The sequence below is a fragment of the Protomyctophum bolini genome (genome assembly GCF_963924005.1).
Source record: "Protomyctophum bolini genome assembly, chromosome: 8".
Taxonomy (NCBI): domain Eukaryota; kingdom Metazoa; phylum Chordata; class Actinopteri; order Myctophiformes; family Myctophidae; genus Protomyctophum; species Protomyctophum bolini.
This window is the reverse complement of record NC_137869.1, coordinates 23,545,301-23,565,410: the sequence shown is the minus strand read 5'-3', so window position 1 is coordinate 23,565,410 and position 20,110 is coordinate 23,545,301. Positions and strand designations below refer to the sequence as shown.

Genomic DNA, 20,110 nt, shown 5'->3' with positions numbered 1-20,110 from the left:
TCCAGGGCCACAATTATTGTAATAACGTATTACACTGTGTAGCACGTAGTAAAAACCACTTCGACCAGTTTTGAGCGGTGTCACGCTCCAATGATTGACATGGGGTTAGGCTTGTCTGTTCGAAGTATGGTCCATTGACAGCTGTAACTGATTGGGGCGGCATGGGGTCACAGGGCATGGGAACGAGGAACACTATGGTTAGGGGGGCAGCCAGCCAGCCAGGGAGGTTGCTTCATATATAGATATTGGAGCAGAGAAAAAAAAACAGAATGCAAGAAAACAAAATGGGAAAAATATAAATTATGCGTTCACTATTTTGGAGGGCCGGGACATAAGGCAGAACCTAAATTTGTATATAAAAAACAGTAAATGGCCATGGATGGACAATTTGGACAATGAGTGCGCCCCTCATTTCACATGGGTGTGATTTTTTAATTTTTTTAACCTTCTGAAATAGACAAAGTATAATTAGAAAGGACTAGCCCTGTAAAGTTTAAATGTGTGGTGTTTTTGTTTAGGAGTCAGTTAGCGATTAGCACAGAGTACTTGTTGATATAAAGATTAATAATTTCCCAAGTAAGCAACAAGAGGAGGCACAAAATAACGATCTCAAATTAATGTCCCACAAGTGTCAACGGACACATTAAGCAGATGGCCCGGGGGGTCGCTAATTGGGGCACCCTGGTCTACAGTCTCTGGCTTGTTTTAGAGAACTCTTCTCTAGATTAATCAGTATAGTATAAAATGAGGTCAGTCACCACGTGCGAAGAGGACAATTATAAGTGAATAAACGAAAATATTGAATAAATAAGTAGGTGCTTACGCACAATCTGTGAGGTTATGCTTCTGGGAGAAAGTTGACTTATAAGCAGACAGGAGGCAATTGGCCGGCTTCAAAAGGAATGGTATGCTTGTATTTTGTTAAGAGAAATGTGCTATAGTTCAATTGAGATTAAAATTATGAGTGAATAAAATTTCCCCATTGATATGAATGAAAAAATGCCAAATTTCAAAAGTAAGTGCCCGTTCTAGTTGTATGGTGGTACGGTGGAGTGAGTCAAACATGGTTTTGTATGTACAGGCGCCCTGACCGGGAGATTAGTGGTTGTCCGGTGATACTGTTCTGGGAGCAGTGGGGAATCGCGTTTGTTTTCAACATGAATTGGTAGGCCTCAGGTGGGGTTGTCGTGTAGTTAGAGATCAATTGAGCCATAAGTAGCCTGATTAAGAGTCAATGAGGTAGTTTCCTAGAGATATCAAGAGATATGTGTTATTGTAGTTAAACTCTGGCGGATCAATGTTTTTTATTTTTATCATTTATTGGGAATCACAGAGTGTGATTATGTCAAGTTATTATGTACTGGCATTGGAATAGCAGAGTTTAAGTGAAAACATGTAGGTTATTGCATATCAAAAATGCTCTTGTAGCAATGGAGCTGAACCATTTTGGGAAAAATTCTGTACTGTAATGTTGTGTCTGGAGTCTTGAATGTGTCATGTTGTCAATGAAATAGGGAGTCTTGGCTGGCTGCGTCCAGTCAGTACCGATCTAATGCTTTGACAAGGGTTTTCACTACAGTACAGTCGGAAGTTTGCTTTAGAGAGCTCATTTCTCTATGGTTTAATTAGATTAGTTGTGGGCTACTTATAATATACGACACCTGTGAACTTTGGGCACAAAGCCGTAGGGGTTACGGGGGAGGCTGAGGCAGGAGAGCAGCACCATAGACTTTCATACTATTAACAACGGGGAGTGTTTGTGTGTGGTATGAATGCACGTCGAACCATTAACGACCAAGGATGCGCAACTGGGGCGTAACAGGGAATGCCATGTCAACACGGCAGCAGGTAGAGCGGCTATTTTCGGGGAAGAAAATGTTCCCTCGGGGATCCAAAATACAGAGAATTAATTAATGAGAATAATTGCCTGAATACAAATACAAACAGTTGTTGACTACAACAAATACATTTAAGGGTCTGCAGCAGACCAAGCGGGAAAATTAGGTGGGAGCCGATTGGTATGGGGTGGGTCATTATAAAGACAAGGGGAAACTAAAATAAAAGCACAAAACACGGGGTCAATATAAATAAGTGACAGTTATAAAATGAGCAATAAAAGGGTCTATCAATGTAAGCCAACTATAAAAATTAATATATAATATGGCACACAATAAAATAATGAACAAAATCAAGGGCCATTCTGGCCTACACTGGGCACTAGGAGGGACAGAGAGCATGCAGGAAGCTCAATTGGTTTTAAAGGTTTGGGTTGAATCAAATAACCAATTCCCCCCAACAGATGAATTACTTGCCAAAATGTTTAATCAAAAGTAACTAACAAATTTGCCCACAGGAAGTGTCCACGGACTAGGAGGGAGGTCTGAAAGACTTAAATGTCAAAAATATGTTTTAATGTGTCATACAAAATGTCACATGAAGGAGGGAGAGAGCATAACCCTAATAAATTCCCTAATAATTCTCCACAGGAGCAGGGACTTTTGGATGTCAATGTCTGAGTGTGTGTGAAGTGTAAAACATAACAGTCCCACAGGGCAACAGCACGGACGACACTCACATACAAGGTCGGTATGCAACACCAGACCCAGACTGTCCAAATGTTACTTAAGGGGACTACAGACCAAATTAAGACCCCCCCATGGACCACAAAGTGTCAAGTTCATATCCAGGAGGGACACCTGGTTGGGTTCAACAAGTCATTGGGTAGGATGACCAATCTGTTCCAAGGGGGCATCCTTGGAAGAAGGCCAAGTATAATGTCAATTGGCCTGGCACAGGAAGGTTCTGTTTTATTGATACTAAATGCATTCATATGTGATTCTGTGTAATGTCAATCAAACCGAAGTCGATTTAAATATGTGATTCTGGGTGTATGTCAATCAAACCGAAGTCGACTTAAATAACTAACTTACTAACATATGCAAAAAACCCAATCACCATAACTGTCTTGAATGATTATACTGCAGGCAAAAAGAATGTTGTGTGCTTCTGTTATCTCTGTTGTCCTTGTTGTGTGTCCCTCAACAAAAGGGTAAGTATGAAAACGCGCACAGTCACACCAGGAGTTATGAATTCAAATATTCAAATATTAGACACACCAGGAGTATAAATTCAAATATTCGAATATTAGACACACCAGGAGTTATAGAATATTATGTTTAGGGAAAAAGGAGATATACGGTCGAGGAAGGGGGAGGGGAACTTTTCTTTGAGTTTGTTTCCACACAGATGAATGGGAATCAGAGAGTATGCCATGCAGAGTTCATATACGCAAACACCAGGGGTGATTCCACAACAACTTCCACCTGGAAAGGCTTGCGGACCTGCGGACGCTGCGGGACGAGAAGCGTTCCAGCATCAGAGCTTGACAGAGCTCTTCAACCTCGGAGCAGAGACATGCATCTCTCTGTTTCGAATGCGTGACGCGAGCCTAGTTTCTGGCTGGAAGACTAGAACAAACCCCCCCATGTCTTTCCCCTCACAGGCGGGAACACTATGGCCTATACGTCGCGTTGTGACTCGCGATGATCATAACAATTGCACCCAACAGAAGGGAGGGGCAAATAAAAAAAAACAATTGCCCATCCCACTTTTGCGCGTGAACACTGCCCCCCAAGGGCAACCAGGAGAACAATTTTCGATAACATGTTTTCTTTTCAGATTTCCCATTGGGGAATGTAAAAATGCCCATATTTGTTCACAAATGTCATTCATTGTGCAGGAAATGGACCAGAGCTAAATGGCAGGGACAAAATGAATTCCCTAGTGAAGGTTTCGCCTAGAAATAAGTGGTTTTACTGTTTCAGTTTTTTCCACAGGTTTTCCTATTCACCAGTGTCCACTGGCACGAGGCTTCAAAAATGATGACTGACAATACTACAAGAAGTTTGACATGTACAATGTGATTCATGACTGAGTTGATTTTCATAAGTGACGCAATGTACTTCTATTCGTATGATTGAACTGATTATTAAGTGTCAACTTTTTTATTTTTCATCTTTTGGAATTCAATGTCTGCCCACCACTAACCCTTAAATACAGTCTACAGTCCCTAGATTGGTGTGACCCTCGAACGTACGTATGATAACATTAGGTTAATTGGCTACTTCAAATTGATTGGTGTGGTCAATGACAGGTCTTGACCAAGGGAGGCTGTTGGGATATTTCGCACCTCTTAAATAAGCACCATTACTTTAAGAGTGTGCAGGGGCTGTGCTCATGCAGCAAGGTCACAAGAGTGACAGGGCGATTTTCTATATAGTGTGGGGAAAAAGAGTGCCACGTCAGAATTCTCCATGGGGACGACACGCGTCGGCACTGTGCTTCGAGGGGCCCTTCGATCTGCGGACTGATATGATCGAATCTGATTCGTGATGTATACAGGTCGTATCTGCTTTCATATGTGTATTTGCTGTTCATATGTATATCACATGACCATTCAATTTGAGATAATTACGGGCAATCAATAAATGCCAGATCGTGTGAATCCATGATTTTGAGTGTACAGCCTGTTTATTGGACTATTAGATAACCCTCTCACAGGATGGCGCAACAGAGGGAAGCAGAGTTAAATGCGTGACGTTATCCCCCTGGGCGACCACAGACAGACTGACAGACAAGACTGACAGACAGACAGACACCTACTGGGAGTTCCTGCTCTGAGGCCAGAGGAGATTAGATAATGTTTAACTACATCATGAAGGCACACGAGGTCTCGGTTAAATAACACTGCTGGCCGCGCCTCAGGCACCGTTCATACATGGACCGACTTACAGTGGTGGATTTATACTTTTTTTATATTTTAAGAAGACAAGCTGGCTTCTATGAAAAAAGTCGCACACATTTGGAAATGACTTGAAGTCCAAGATCATGGTTTTTCCACTAAGCTACTTCACTATCAGCTGCTCTTTTTCCTAAAACGTTTAGTTTTTTGTGGGTGGGGGGGAGGGAGGGTTCCCTCCAGCAACAGTTCACCCAAAACACTGCATTGTGAGCTTTGAGATCGATTATCTTTCACTAATTTAGGTCCCCGAAAAACAAAAAAAATAAGAGTTTTGGGTTCCAAGCTAAAAAAGAAAAGTTTAGGAACGACTGCTTTAAGGAATGTCATAGGAATGTTTCCATTGTGTCCTTGGCCTGTAGAGCGGAGGTAGGAGAGTGAACTCAGTCACCTCGTGCATGTTACTGTACAGACAGTGTTCTTTACACAAGACTAAATAAAAACGGATCCAGTGTGACTACTACCACACAACAGAGACGTTCACAACCAGCCGGTGGCCATGGGAGCATATTTTAACTTTTTTGTGTTGGGAGCTTTTTAAAAAAGGGGGGGAATGTAGTTTCTTGTTTTTTTTCTTTTCTTTCTCTTGCGTAAAGTGGGTTGTGAACTCTCCTGCAGTTGTACTACTGAGTGGTGTAAAAGGAATGACACAGTTCCAGTGCCCTCACTAAAGGCAGCAGGACGGATCACTAGCAGGGCAGGCAGTGTGGGGATGTTTTCAACGCTGCCTTGTTGTATTTTTAATGTGCCTGTAGTGCTACAGTACATTGCATGGCAGGGTACAGTAACCTGTCTGTCCGTGCTAGGGCGGCCCCGTCACGATAATTACATAATCTTCTAATTGCAATTATTTGAGATAATCATAATTTGTTTTGCATAACCGTCACATTTTTCAGAAGCAGAAATAGCAGATCTGCAAGCTTACATGTCACTTTGTGACACATTGTAAGCTTGTAGATCAGCTATTTCAGCTACCTTTTTTTAAGTATAACATTATTTAATATGTCAGTAACTTCTTTGCATATTTAACTTATGTCAAATCTGTGCTGTGCTTTTTTTTGGCCAAAAAACACAATACAATCGTTTTATCGCAATTATTTGTCTGACAATCTTTTTTTATGGTCAACTAAGCTGTGTGTCTGTGCTCCTGACTAACCCTTCCAGAGCCATAAATCAAGTGAACCATATGGATGGTAACGTGGGAGCCATATGGATCCAGTAGCAGGCAGCAGGTTGGTCTGAGCCGTCGGCCAGGGTGTAAAACTGACAATGTTCAGAGTTTTCCAGTTGAGTCAGAGCTGTTTAAATGTCAAAGCCTCTACGAAAGGCCCCACCAACGCAATGCACTGTGCAAGCGCACGCATGCACACACACTCTACTTTGTGGGTGTATGTTCCCCCAGCCAGCACTGCAGATTGCAACCATCATGATACACTCTATTGGCCTGAATATAAGACAACGTTTTTTTTTTTTTCAAACGAAATATCCTAAAAATAACCAAAAATACGTTTAGAAAAATGGGGGTCGTCTTATAATCAGAGTCGTCTCATACCACAACAACAACACAGAGAATACTTCAAAACCTACATACCTAAACGGCACACAGTGTGTGTGCTAACGTGTGCTATGTGTTTGTTCTGGGAGGACACTGTGTCAATGCATGCTCGTTAAAATTAACATGATGAATAAACTCATCAAATGATGAAGCTCGTGATGATGACAGACCATTGATAGCATCAGCAATTACCCCATCCCCCCTTTTAATGTGCGTGTGTGCATTATACTGCATCACCATTGTGTATATAAACGCTTCCAAATGTGATGGAACCGATTCCGTTTTCCTCAGTGTGTTGGATCCAGCTCCTCCGATTCCGTATCCCAGCCATGGACATAAAAAGATAAAGCTCGTGCTTCTCGAGAGCAGGAAAGCTTTCCCCGAGATTCCTTGCGGAGCATAGCGGAAGCTTGCCAAGCCTCCGCGTGCGTCATGGTGATGGAAGGGTACGATCCGAAGGCCATTCAGAGGCAATGCAAACGTTTGTTTTCTCATGCCAATGAAGCTCCCTTGGATTTAATTGATAAGACCCGGAAAAGACGCGGTGTGATTGGCCAGTCGTCACTTGAGTGGCAGCGGCGCAGCGTGCCCCGTTTCCAAGCATGAACAACTAAAACACCTCGCTAATACCACTGGACACACACACACACACACACACACACACACACACAGGACTACAGCACGAGTGCAGTACAGCACCACTCACTTCAGAGTTCAGACTGGTTTGCTTTTTTTTATATCTATGATCCCAACGCTAATTCCCCCCTCTCTCCCTCCTCTCCTCTCCTCTCCTGTCCTACTCCTCTCCAGACAGGATCACAACAGCAACAACCATATTCATAGCATGCAGATTCTTTCATTTGTTTCCCATCGGTCTGACTGTGTAAATGTCATGTTTTCCTGAGGCCTGTGTGTGTGTGTGTGTGTGTGTGTGTGTGTGTGCTACAACCCCCCCTGCAAAACATTCCACTAACTAAACCACTGTAACATAGCATCCCTATTTTTGGGCATGTCGTTGGAGGTGTTTCCCCCCAAAAAAAAGAAGAGAAAAGAAATGCACATCCATCTAAAAGCTCAAAACACATCACAATGCGACACAATGTAGTTTGGCTATTTTTCTTTCTTTTAAATAGGACATAAACCAGGGCCAAATCCAGGACGACGGTCTCTTTGGACAGGCTGAGTTGAATAGCCCTGGCTGTGTTCTGATGTCAGGTGACCTTGCCAGGCAGACAGGCCTTCTGCAGGCAGACAGGCCTTCTGCAGGCAGACAGGCCTTCTGCAGGCCGTCAGGCTAACAACGCCAGGCTGCATCTTTAAAAAAAGAAACCTGCAAGTAAGTACACAACATACTGCATGCCATGTATATGTACTGTCTCATTTATGTTCCTCTTGAATGTCTGCCCCGCCCCCCCTCCATCCAACCATCTCTGCAGTATCCATCGGACCACACGATGCCCTCATGCCCCGAACGACAACTCTGCCACAGCACTCTGCCCACATCCTGTATCTCTCCCTCATGTCCTCTCTCTGCCACTCCTCTTTCTCCCATCTCACTTTCTTCTTTCTCCCCCTTCCCTTCAGCCCGCCCCACCCACCTACCCCACCCTCAACAACACCCTCTCTCTCTCTCTCTCTCTCTCTGTCTCAATGGCACTAAGCTCCAGTGCAGTGTGTCAGTGGAATGCTGCTGGGTTTCACAGACAGGGCTCAGGCTGTGATTAGAAAAGGCCCCTAATGAACGTGGAGGGAGGAGGGGGGGCCCTATTGAATGTGCAGGGAGGAGGGGGGGCTGTTCACTGATAACACACACAACCACACAGCTGCAGCAATGCACTGCTTAACGGGTCTGGGTGGGTGGGAATATCAGGTGTATAATACCGTCTCTGTCGGGTGGAAACCTCATATGTCCAACAAAAACCTGTTACTTGTTCAGGGGTTCAAATTCAATGACGGCAAAAAGTAGGCTTTATTTACGAAAAAAATGAACACAAGATGTTAGATTGTCCCCAGCTAAATGGAACCCTCATGGGTCTGTAACTCTGAGAGTGTACAAATGGAACCAATGGACCCGTTAAAATTAACATTGATTTTACAATATAAATTGGGGGTTCCAGAGATATAAATGCCATGGGGGTCTGCAGGTCAAACTTGAAATTAAACAGGTTGAGAATCACTGATAGAGCCGTAAAAATCTTCCCTTATGGGGGTTCCTAGAATATCTCTTCAAATGGGGGTCCGCGGGCTAATAAGTGTCAATTTGGGGGTCCTTGACGTGAAAAAGTTTGGGGACCAGTGGTCTTGTGTTATGTGTGTAACATTGTATTTGCAGTAAGGGTGTTAAGAGTAACATCTGAGAGTGCGCTGAAAGAGAGGCAACAGCACTAGTCATGAGCTGTACATGTGGCAGTGGTTGTATATGTATCGCTGTGTAGTGTATGTTCTGTACTTCCATGTTCGAAGTTCCCCCCCGGAGTTCCCGTCAGGCCGAAACACTGGTCACTTCAGAGGACATGTTTTCTCTCCAGAGAGGAAATGCGTACTTGATAACAGAGATACAAGGCCAAAATGAGCAAATGGGTCGCATGACACACACACACACACACACACACACACACACACACACACACACACACACACACACACACACACAGTATTAACCCTACAGTATATACGATGAAACGTGTCGCAAGCTTGTATATCTGCTACTTAACTATATTGTGGAAAAAGTCATACATTTGAAATGGTATTGAACCATTTTAAATACACAAATCTTGCATTGTAACAAATGCATATTATTTTGGGGAAATAATTATTTGAGGCTGCACAGTAGCGGAACGGACGGACGTACTGTACGAGTTGCACCATTCTCGGTGTGTTCTCTATCTACTGTACACAAAGGGTCTTCACCAAAAAGAGCAGGCCACTACATCTTCATTTCTCTAGAGTGGTCTGTGTGACATTGTGCCGACATGGCGCGTTGCCACCGTGTCACTCAGAAGTACTGATTGGGAAGGGGGACAGTTCAAACGTAGGGCATGCCATTAAACGTGTTGAAGCAGCCATCTTCAACAACTCTCCACTCCACAGATTCAAGGACCATATTGCTATCACTTCACCTCCTGTCACACTTCTTGCAGCTGAAGGATCGGATCGCTGCTGAGAGCTGACATCGCCACTGCACTAGCAGCTCATTATCGAGATCTGGATTCAGACACCCATGCGATCTAATTTCTGAATTTGAGCAAGAATCGTGCAGCACTAGTTGGCTGTCCAACTAATTTGAGTTACTCGTATGTTTTTGCTACAAGAGAGACGTTAAAGAGAGTCAAGCACTTTGATATTGTCTGTTTAAAGCCGGAGTTGTCTGTAGTCGGCTGCAGGTGCCACATTTAGATTTTGATGTGGAGATGTTCAGCAACTACAGACACTAAAGACAATAAATGGAAATTAATGTATAATCGGGTGAGAATCGTGAGCTCAATTATTGTGGAGGAAGCTCGAGATTCACGTTTGAGCAAGAATCGTGCAGCACTACTCATTAACACATTATGTGCCCTTTCATTCTTTACACTTTTAGAGATGTCTGTTAGACCGTTAACACCACAGAAGGTTACATATTAACACACACCAAATTCTATCTTTCTGTACGACTCAACATCCACGCGCACGCGCACACACACAAACGGTCGACTCGCACTTAGTCAGCCTCAGTGAATGTTGTGTGTGTGTGTGTGTGTGTGTGTGTGTGTGTGTGCGTGGGGGGAGGGGTAATATACTGAGACAGAGAGGCAGGAAGCATTGGTCATAATTTAACTGCACTCCAGGAAGTGGAGAGGAGGTGAGTGTAAAAACACATCAGCTGATGAGAACACATGGTGCTGACTGAGCATCAGGGGACCGCGCACACGCACGCACGTGCATGCACGCACACACACACACACACACATACACTCCCACACACACACACACACACACACACACACACACACACACTTTTTTAAGTCAAGCACTAACGCTGCAGGTCACTTGCTTCCTGTGTCAGTGACGGCAGCATATTTTTAGACTTAAGCCATCTACCTCGTTGCTGTGTAGAGACTCTCGTCTACCTTCTGAGATATTTGGTGTTTACAATAGTGTCATAGAACAAAAATAGTCTGTGGGTCTTGAAATATCAGTATAAAGGGCTCAAAGCCAATGAGTTAACTCCCTACTTCATCATACAAGAGTGTCAAGCTAAAAGTCGATCTAGGGGGCACGGTGGGACAGTCGGTAGTGCTGTCGCCTCACAGCTAGAAGGTCCTGGGTTCGATTCCCGCTGGGGACGCTGTGGGCGTGTTCCCTTCTCCGCGTCATCAGTGCCCATACCTGAGGCAGGGGTTGGCGAAAGGGCCTTTCTGTGTGGAGTTTGCATGTTCTCCCCTTGTACCCTCACAAAAAACATGCAGTAATCCTGGTCTCTAAACTACCTCCCCCTGGCCAGCTGGGGCGCCTGATGGAGGGGAAAGGAACTGGTCAGAATAACGTGTTCCTTCAACGTGCGATGTCCGGCCGGGTAAAGCTTGGACTACTCATGCATAGAAGGAAGCATGAGGTAAGCCCGCTTCTCCCCCCCCCCCAGGTGTAGCGCCCAGGATTACATTAGAATCACCCAGTGTCTATTATCTAATGATTAGATGAAAAAACTATTATATTATATTATATAAAGCATTGTGAGCTTGTAGATCTGAGTATTTCACCATCTGTCAGGTTTCCACTCGACAGCAATCTATTATTACAATTGTGAAGTTGGTAGCCAATGAAAAGCGCCAAAAGATGTGAACATGTGCGCCACTAGCCAATGAAAAGCGCCAAAAGATGTGAACATGTCGTCAGAGCTCTCAGCCCCTCCCCTTGCGAGCCTGCAATTTCATCCCTCTCTCTCCGAGACCCGCAGGAGAACACAAACAAGGAAGGGCAGGAATTCGATTTTGCTTATTCCTCCAAAACTCTGTATATAAACTATATCTCTCTCAGCGATCGTGTTACTTACATGTCAACTATTTGTCAATAGTTGTTTTTTGCCGAAGTGAAACAATTACACTGTTCGCTACTTGACACATTGCATGCACACACACACACACACGCACGCCTGTAACTCCACCACGGCTGTTCGCATTGCATGCACACACACACACACACACACACACACACACACACACACACACAGTCCCGGCTCCCGAAGAAGCACCACACACGATTAGAACTTATAGATGCACGATTACATACAGTTTCATTCATGCAAACACGGCATTTCTGCCGCGGAGTGCGTGGCAAAGTAACTCTGGGATTGAGTGCCCGCGTAGCGCGCACGAAATTCTAGTGATATACGGTTAGATAAAGTACAAGATGAGATATAAGCATAACAAAATATGCCGTATACTAGTGTATTGTATACACCGTATTGTATCGAATATAAGACGACTCTGATCATAAGACGACCCCCATTTTTCAAGACGCATTAGTCTTATATTCAGGTATATGGGGAAAACAAGGCTGAAATTAACAGGGGACAGAGAATAATCCAACTGTACACATAGTGGGGGACAGTAATATGACATAAAGACAAAGGGTATAGTCGCTCCTATGTCTCTGGACTGGACTGTAGTGTTGTGTAACCTTAGTGTATGTATGGTTATGTAAGGCTAAAGCCTCTATACGGGTGCGAGGGTTCATGCATATGACCCATTTCATACAAGTGTGTGAGTGCGTGCAAATGTGTGGCCCAGAGAGAGAGAGAGGGGGGGGGGGGGGGGGCACGGGGCAGTAAGAAAATCTACTGCACCAGTTGATCTGTCTGCCTTACTCTCTACCATCCATGTGAGAGAGAGAGAGGGAGAAAGAGAGAGAGAGAGAGGGAGCATTACACAGGCAGAGTGTGGATGGAGGGAGGGTGGGGGTCTTTAAGAGTGCACAAGAAGAGGGGGGGGTAGGGGGTGGTGTTGGGTTTCCTGCCTCCCCTTTAGCTTGGACAAGCGCACACACACACGCACGCACACACACACACACACACACACACACACACAGGAAGTCTCCTCTCTCTCTCTCTCTCTCTCTCTCTCTCTCTCTCTCTCTCTCTCTGCCATTTCGTTCTTTCTGTCTCTCTCTAAGGGGAGATGTTTTTTCTAAGGAGCAGATATGCCAGATTATCTCCCTCTCTCTCTCTCTCTCTCTCTCTCTCTCAGCATCCATTAACAGTCTTCACTTGATCCCTTCACCTCCACTATACACATTCAAACTCACCTTTGTATTGCACGCACGCACGCATAGATGCCACTACTTGTTATTTGACAGCATGTATAAGCGGATATAACATGAGCACTTGCTCATGTTAAATCCGTGTGTGTGTGTGTGTGTGTGTGTGTGTGTGTGTGTGTGTGTGTACTAGATCCATTCATAGCCAGATGCTAACAGCTAACGCTACACTGTGGAGTTATCCAAGATGGAATCCATGACTCCTTTGTTCAGCCGACAGCTTCTGGAGGGAACACAGCCCGTCACTGTGTGTGTGTGTGTGTGTGTGTGTGTGTGTGTGCTCAGAGGTGATCAATACTTTTTAGACACTAGAGAGAGTGTGAGTGTGCGTGTGCATGTGCGTGCGTGTGTGTGTGTGTGTGTGTGTGTGTGTGTGTGTGTGTGTGTGTGTGTGCACGCATGTGTGTGCTATTCCCAAGCCAAAACAGCAACATTACGCCTGCATCACCATCATTGATGCAGAATGATCAAGCGCTTGTTTGGGTTCAGGCGATAAACTATGCTTTCCATCCATCCATCCATCCACCTTCAACCTCTTATCCAGAATTGGATCTCCGGGTGCAACAGTTCCAGCAGAGAGCTCCAGACATCCCTTCACTTTCCAAAGGAACAAATTAGCCCACTTCCCCTCCTGGGGGGATCCCGAGGTGTTCCCAGGGCAATTTGGAACTCTGGAGATGTATAATCACCACCATCTACGCCCTGGACTGCCCCAGGTTCTCTCCTCCCAGGGGGACGTGGACCCCTGGTCTGCCCCAGCGTCTCTCCCATAGAGTATTAAAAGGATAGAGACTAAACTAGCGCGAAGCTCCGCCCCCTCCGCTATTCATGTCAGTGGAAGTTGCTCAGTGGCGTTTTGAAGCACCCGGAAGGCTGCCGGAAGTACCGTCTTTTCGCTGATTCAGCATTTCACTTCCGCATTTGGACACCAAATTTTGGTGTCCAAATGCGGAAGTGCACCCAGAGTGCACCTGGGCTTTACATTGGGCGCTCGGTTGCACGGGGTTTCCTCGTCAAGAATCCACGGGTCGGCCTGCAGTCCTTCCTCTTACCACTAGGGCCCAGCGCTTCAACATTGGAGTGCATAGCTGGCCCCTTGGTCTCTCCTCCCAGTAGGGGTGGAGCCCTGGTCTGCCCCAGCGTCTCTCCTCCCAGGGGGATGTGGACCCCTGGTCTGCCCCAGCGTCTCTCCTCCCAGGGGGACGTGGACCCCTGGTCTGCCCCAGGGTCTCTCCTCCCAGTAGGGGTGGAGCCCTGGTCTGCCCCAGGGTCTCTCCTCCCAGGGGGACATGGACCCCTGGTCTGCCCCAGGGTCTCTCCTCCCAGGGGGACGTGGACCCCTGGTCTGCCCCAGGGTCTCTACACCGTCCAGCGAGGGAGTGCCTCCCAAGTGAGATGCTCGGGAGGCATCTGTACCATGAGGATGGCCCGGGAACCACCTAAGCTGGCTCCTTTCCATAAGTCATTAATCTATTCTGGGAGGGAACCCCTTTTGATGTTTTAAGCATTTATGTTATACTTTTAGCTATTGAAAAATAGCAGATCTACAAGCTCTACGGGCTTGTGGATCTGCTATTTTTGAAAAATCGTGAAAATGTGGCGCAAATCTTTGCTTCTCGGACAACAACAAGAAGAATCTTTGCTTCTTGTCCCTCGGACAACATATTTTCAGATGGGGGTCGGCGGCCAATTAGATATAATCTTGGGGGTCCTTGACATGAAAATGTTTGGAACGACTGACATAAAGAACTGTCATGATTTAGAAGACATTTGTAGAATCGTTCCCAGGTCAAAATGGGTTAAAGAGCAGCACTACTCAGTCTCTCGCCGATGGCTGAACTTTTCCCCCTATCTCTATAGGAAGTTTAAAAATTTGCAAATTAATTGTTACTTTGATTAAAGTGGCATGGACATTCCACATGGAATTGTGGACAAAATCGTATGCAACAACAACAAAATATTCAAAGTCTTGGGTCTGAGAGGCTAAATGTCATCAAATGGTGGTCCGTGGGCTCAAATGCTGAATAAACAACGGCCTTGACATGAAAAAGGAGATGCCGGCCAACTGTCTTGTGTCCAACTGTGACGGCACACACTCGGTCACCCAGAGCGACGCTTGGCCTCACCTCACAAGCCACACTGGCATGACAAATACATTGTGGAGGAAAAGGGCTAAAACACAACAAAACAAAAACAGTCATACACCTTTTGTACACCACACTCCGCCCCCTGTACAGTGTGACCCCGCCCCCTGTCCTTGGTCCTTTTTTTAATACTGTCATTACATAATGTGGAGTGTGTGTGTAGTGTACAGTGTGTGTGTCAGTCTGCTCTGGGTACAGTTACACCGGCAGCCACTGGCTGTGTTCCATTGCCCAGGAACTGTTGCCAGGTCAGCTCTGGGGCTGAAGGTAACACGCTGTACTAACAGTGATGCTCACAAGCACATTTAGCATGGAGCTACGGCGCGCGCGCGCACACACACACACACACACACACACACACGTCACACACACACACACACGCACACAAAATATTCTCAGATAGGGGTCCGCAGACATGAAAAGGTTTGAGATCCACTGGTTTACACAACATTAGGAAACAAGCCCAAACTAAGCAACTGTCTCTACAAAACACTGCAACCCGCAACTACTGATATTTAGAAGTTACAATACAGCAAGACAAGACCAGAGTTGCTTATGATAAGCAGACTTGGCAACACTGTTCCATACCTCTTTAGAGGTATAATTAAAATTAAAATGTATAGTTAAGGCCTGGGCCGTGGCTCAGCGGTCCAGGCACCTTGGCTGGTAATCCAGTTACTGCATGTCACCCCCGTCTCCCCATTACCTGTCAGCCTATTGTCTGTCCCTCCACAAAATATAAATGAATAATAATAAAAAGGCGAAAGCCGGTTCCCCGGCCGGTGCGTGGAAGGAACACGTTATTCCGACCAGTTCCTTTCCCCTCCATCAGACGCCCCAGCTGGCCAGGGGAGGTAGTTTAGAGACAAGGATTAAACTATATGTTTTTGTGAGGGTACCTACCCTAGGGGACATATGCATCATAAATACTGAAACCAGATATAAATAATCATTAAGGTAAGTTTATGCATGTACTATGTAAACTCTTAATTTACATTTCCAAGCCATTCAGTTGCAAACAAAGATTTTTTTTATTTTTTAGAAAATATTCTGGGGACCCCCCCCCCCCCCCCCCCCCCCCAAAATAATTTGGGGACTGTACAACAAAATAGATTTGAAACTCACTTTAACCGAGTCACCTAACCCTGTCTGTCAGTGCATTATGTCATTAGTACCTTGTTGTTACATTATATGATTGATGAAAGTATTTGCTTATCTTACTATAGTCCTTGCAGGCCTGTACGTATGTGTTTGGGTGTTTGCGTGTGTGTTGAATTGATGCCTTTTAAGGCAAAGCTGGACCACAGAGGGAGGGAGAGAGAGAGAAAGAGAGGGAGAGAGAGAGGGAGAGAGAGAGAGAGAGAGAGAGAGACAGAGAGAGAGAATGCAACAAGAGAGAAAGGAGGAGTGAAATTGATTGATACAGAGACCTGCAAGTCATGAAATTGCATACCTTCCTCTTCAACCAATTACTCACCTCTGTCTGTCTGTCTGTCATATGAAGCCTATATCGCTCCTTTCTACTTCAGCCCTCACACTTCTTCTATTCTGTCTCTCCTCATAGCCTTCCATTCTCCATAATTATAATTAATTCCTTTTGTTTTTCTTTCTTTCTTTCTTTCTACTGTGCCTTTCATATACACTGACATCCAACATGACGACTCGCAATGCACATCATTCAGTCTTATTTACATTGACACACTCACATTTGATTCCACTGCTGGACAAAGACCAAGACTGCTGCGGGAGTTAATGGACCAAAGAGAAACAAGTGAAGAGATGAAAGAGGAGAGGAGAAGAGGAGAGGGAGGGGGTAGAGGAGAGTAGAGGGGAGGAGAGGGGAGAGGAATAGAGGAGAGGAGAGGGGGGGGGGTAGAGGAGAGTAGAGGAGAGGAGAGAGGAGAGCAGAGGAGAGGAGAGAGGGGAGTAGAGGAGAGCAGAGGAGAGGAGCGAGGAGGAGAGAGGGGAGGAGAGAGGAGAGTAGAGGAGAGGAGAGAGGAGGAGAGAGGGGAACAGAGGAGAGGAGAGAGGGGAGTAGAGGGGAGGAGAAGAGAGAGGAAAGGAATAGAGGAGAGGAGGGGTAGAGGAGAGTAGCGGGGAGGAGAGAGGAGAGGAATAGAGGAGGGGAGGAGAGGGGGGAATAGAGGAGGGGAGAGCAAAGGTATAGAGGAGAGAGGAGGAGGAGAGAGGGGAGAGGAGAGGAGAAGAGGGCAAACTGGATGCTTGTGTGAAGGAAGTTGTGTTTAGGAAACGGACACTTCCTGTTATTGTATCTAAAGCGAGCTGGGCAGCGGTGCGCAGCGCAGCCTACCTTGACGTCAAAGTTGCAGTCAAAGCGCCGGATGAGGACGATGAAGCCGCTGGATTGGTTGTCCCTGAGCGGGGGCGGCTCGATGGGCTCGCACGCATTCTCTGGCCGCGCGCCAACCAGGAAGCCCTGTGTGAGGTCAGAGGAGGCGCATTATTGAACAAGTACGATGACCGTGCAAGATAAGGACACTGCTGTGCTTTCGACAAGAAGACACCAAAATGAATGATACATTAATAGGCCAGAAGAGAACCAGATCAATATATTTGGGGTCAGGCAAAAGTGTGAAATATAGTGAGAAAATACATACACATTTTTATGGGTCCCTTTTATTTTTTCCCATATTTTGTTTTGAATTATTAGTATTATTTCAACCCAAATATTCATCAGTTCAGATACGAGCTAAAATAATCACACGATCATAAAAGACCTCTCTACTGTCTTCCTGCCGATACGACACGCGCGCACACGCACACAGCATGAATATATTATGATCACAAATGCATTATGAATACAAAATATTCCGTTGCCACTGGAGATGAGGGGGTGTGTGTGTGTGTGTGCGTGCATGTTGTACTTTTTTGTTGTAGGAACATAATGTCCTTGCAAGAAACAGAAAAAAAGAGGAATATTATTATTCTTTCATCTTCATGGTTCTATGCCCATTTTTGGCGGGAACCCCTTTTGGTGTTTTAAGCGTTACGTTATACATATACAAGCTCATAGCCTATTTTTTGTGAAAAGTGTGGCGCAAATCTTTGAATACCGGTATGTATTTCAGCGCAAACATTTTTAACTAAAATATTTGCTTGTGGGGGGTCCCTCCCTGGAACAACATATTTTGAGATGGGGGTCCGTGGCCCAATAGAGATAATTCTGGGGGTCCTTGACATGAAAAAGGTTGAGCACAACTGACATAAAAACATGTTTTTTTTCAGAAAACTATTAGGATTTAGAAGCCTTTTTTCAGTCAAAAATGGGTTAAGGAACCAAATTCAACAATAGCAAAAAAATTGACCTACAAGCCCAAATGGTGTCACTTCGCACCGTGTTTTGAAAGTGTGGATTGTGTGGTATTTCTTCATATCAAGGTCCATTATTTATTATTATCGCCATTTGAGGACCAACATGTGATGAGTTAGCCCCTCAGACCCAATATTTTTTCCACAATGCCATGCCATCTCCACAGTCTCCATCTTTGTCCTTTTACAACCGACTGTGGTTTTCAGCAGCATTTTTTAAGTGACTGATGAAAGAAAATTGAGGAGACAGACAGAGACAGAGAAGAGAGAAAGATACAGAGAGAGAGAGACAGATACAGAGAGAGAGAGACAGGAGGTCATGAAGACAGGAGTAATGTCAGAGACAGAAAGATCAAGACGACAGACAGACAGAAGAAACAAAGTAATATTGTATTTGTTTGGTAAACTTCTAACTCGCCTCATATAGAACTAACAGCATCACAGCAGGGGCTTTGGCGGTGTGTGTTTGTGCGTGCGCGCACACTATTGATGTGGGACTCTGGGACTGTTCTCTCATTCTGCCCTCTGTTTACCTAAGCTATTTCTATCATTCCGTTGCTTTCAGTCCATTTTTGTTCACTCTCACTCTAGTCTCTATCTGGCACTCTTGTTCTCAACTAGAGCTGTCATCAGCACTTCAACAGACACTCACACACAGCCCTGGCAAGGCCGTGGTGAGTGAGCACACTCTCTCAGTCTCTCTCAGTGTGTTTCTGTTTCATTCTTCCTGATAAGGAAGGAACGGGATTCTGAATCAATTAGGATGTTGTCGTCGAGGCAAACGGAGACGGAGACACGTCGTGTGTAGAGGTTTATCGCACTATGAGAGAACTGCGTTAAACACAAAACAGCGAACGACGACGCCAGTAAATACCAGCCTGGCATGTCATATATATACTGTATATATATATACCATATTGACACAGGACCACAATGGAAACAAGTCCCCGGGAAACTTTGGTCTGTTATCCTTTTATATATATATAGAGAGAGAGAGAGAGAGAGAGAGATCAATTACAATATCCACATTGTCACGAGAGATCGTCATGGCCAAGAGTGAACGACATCGAAACAAGAAGACAGGAGTAGCACTTTTTTTTAAACTACAAGGGAATAATATAAGAAATTATTCCTCAATTATTCCCTATGGCTGTCCTGTCCAGCTGCCGAGCGCTTTTTCTGGCAGAGAGTGAGTGTGTGTGTGTGTGTGTGTCTATGCATACACAAGGTCGACATCTGTGTGTGTGCTGTAGAAGCTCCCGTTGCTGCATGCAGCGTGCCACCTGGAGGTTACCCCTCCCCCCCCCCCCCCCCCCCCCACCACATCTGAAGACCCACAGTGACACATCACAATCCTTTTATAAAGCCCCCGGTCGGTGGGGGCGGGCCATGCCATTTCTCCTCACCACAACAGGGGGGTGATGACCGTAACAGGCACGGTGTTGCTTGGCAGGACTTCCAGCATTATAGATAGCTCTGCCATTGGATCTGTGGAGAGGAAACCTCCACAAAGGCCTAAAGTCAATCCCCTGAGACTGAGGAGGGAGGAAAGGGTGGTGGTGGTGTGGGGGGGGGGGGGGGGGGATGTGGGGAAACTCCCCCAGATGCCTTTTTTTGGACCGGCCCTGCCTGGCTGGCCAGTGACATCACACTGTGACACTTTGTGTGTGTGTGTGTGTGTGTGTGTGTGTGTGTGTGTGTGTGTGTGTGTATGTGTATGTATGTATGTATGTATGTGTGTGTGTGTGTGTGTGTGTGTGTGTGTGTGTGTGTGTGTGTGTGTGTGTGTGTGTGTGTGTGTGTGTGTGTGTGTGCCCTACACAAACGAGCTACAAGGGCTCCCTCTATTGGCTGCATAGCGGCATAGCGGGTCGGGACCCATTTGTGGGTCGGGACCCATTTGTGGGTCACTGGACCAATTTTTATAGGTCACGAGTGGAGTGGGAAAAAAAACCCAGTTTCTGTTCCTACTTTATTGTACATCTGCTA

At 45.5% G+C, this 20,110-nt stretch overlaps 1 protein-coding gene across 2 annotated transcripts in view; it reads right to left on the bottom strand.

Moving 5' to 3' along the window:
- The window catches only part of rnf13 (ring finger protein 13), an 84,902-nt gene that overhangs the window by 44,506 nt on the left and 20,286 nt on the right, over nt 1–20,110 (bottom strand). For both annotated transcript variants that reach the window (XR_013964519.1, XM_080770385.1), the window contains exon 4: nt 17,103–17,228. Coding sequence is in view for 1 of the 2 variants with exons in the window: in XM_080770385.1 (XP_080626511.1) it covers nt 17,103–17,228 (126 nt within the window). In the remaining variant the exon portion in view is untranslated. The remainder of the gene's footprint in view (nt 1–17,102; nt 17,229–20,110) is intronic.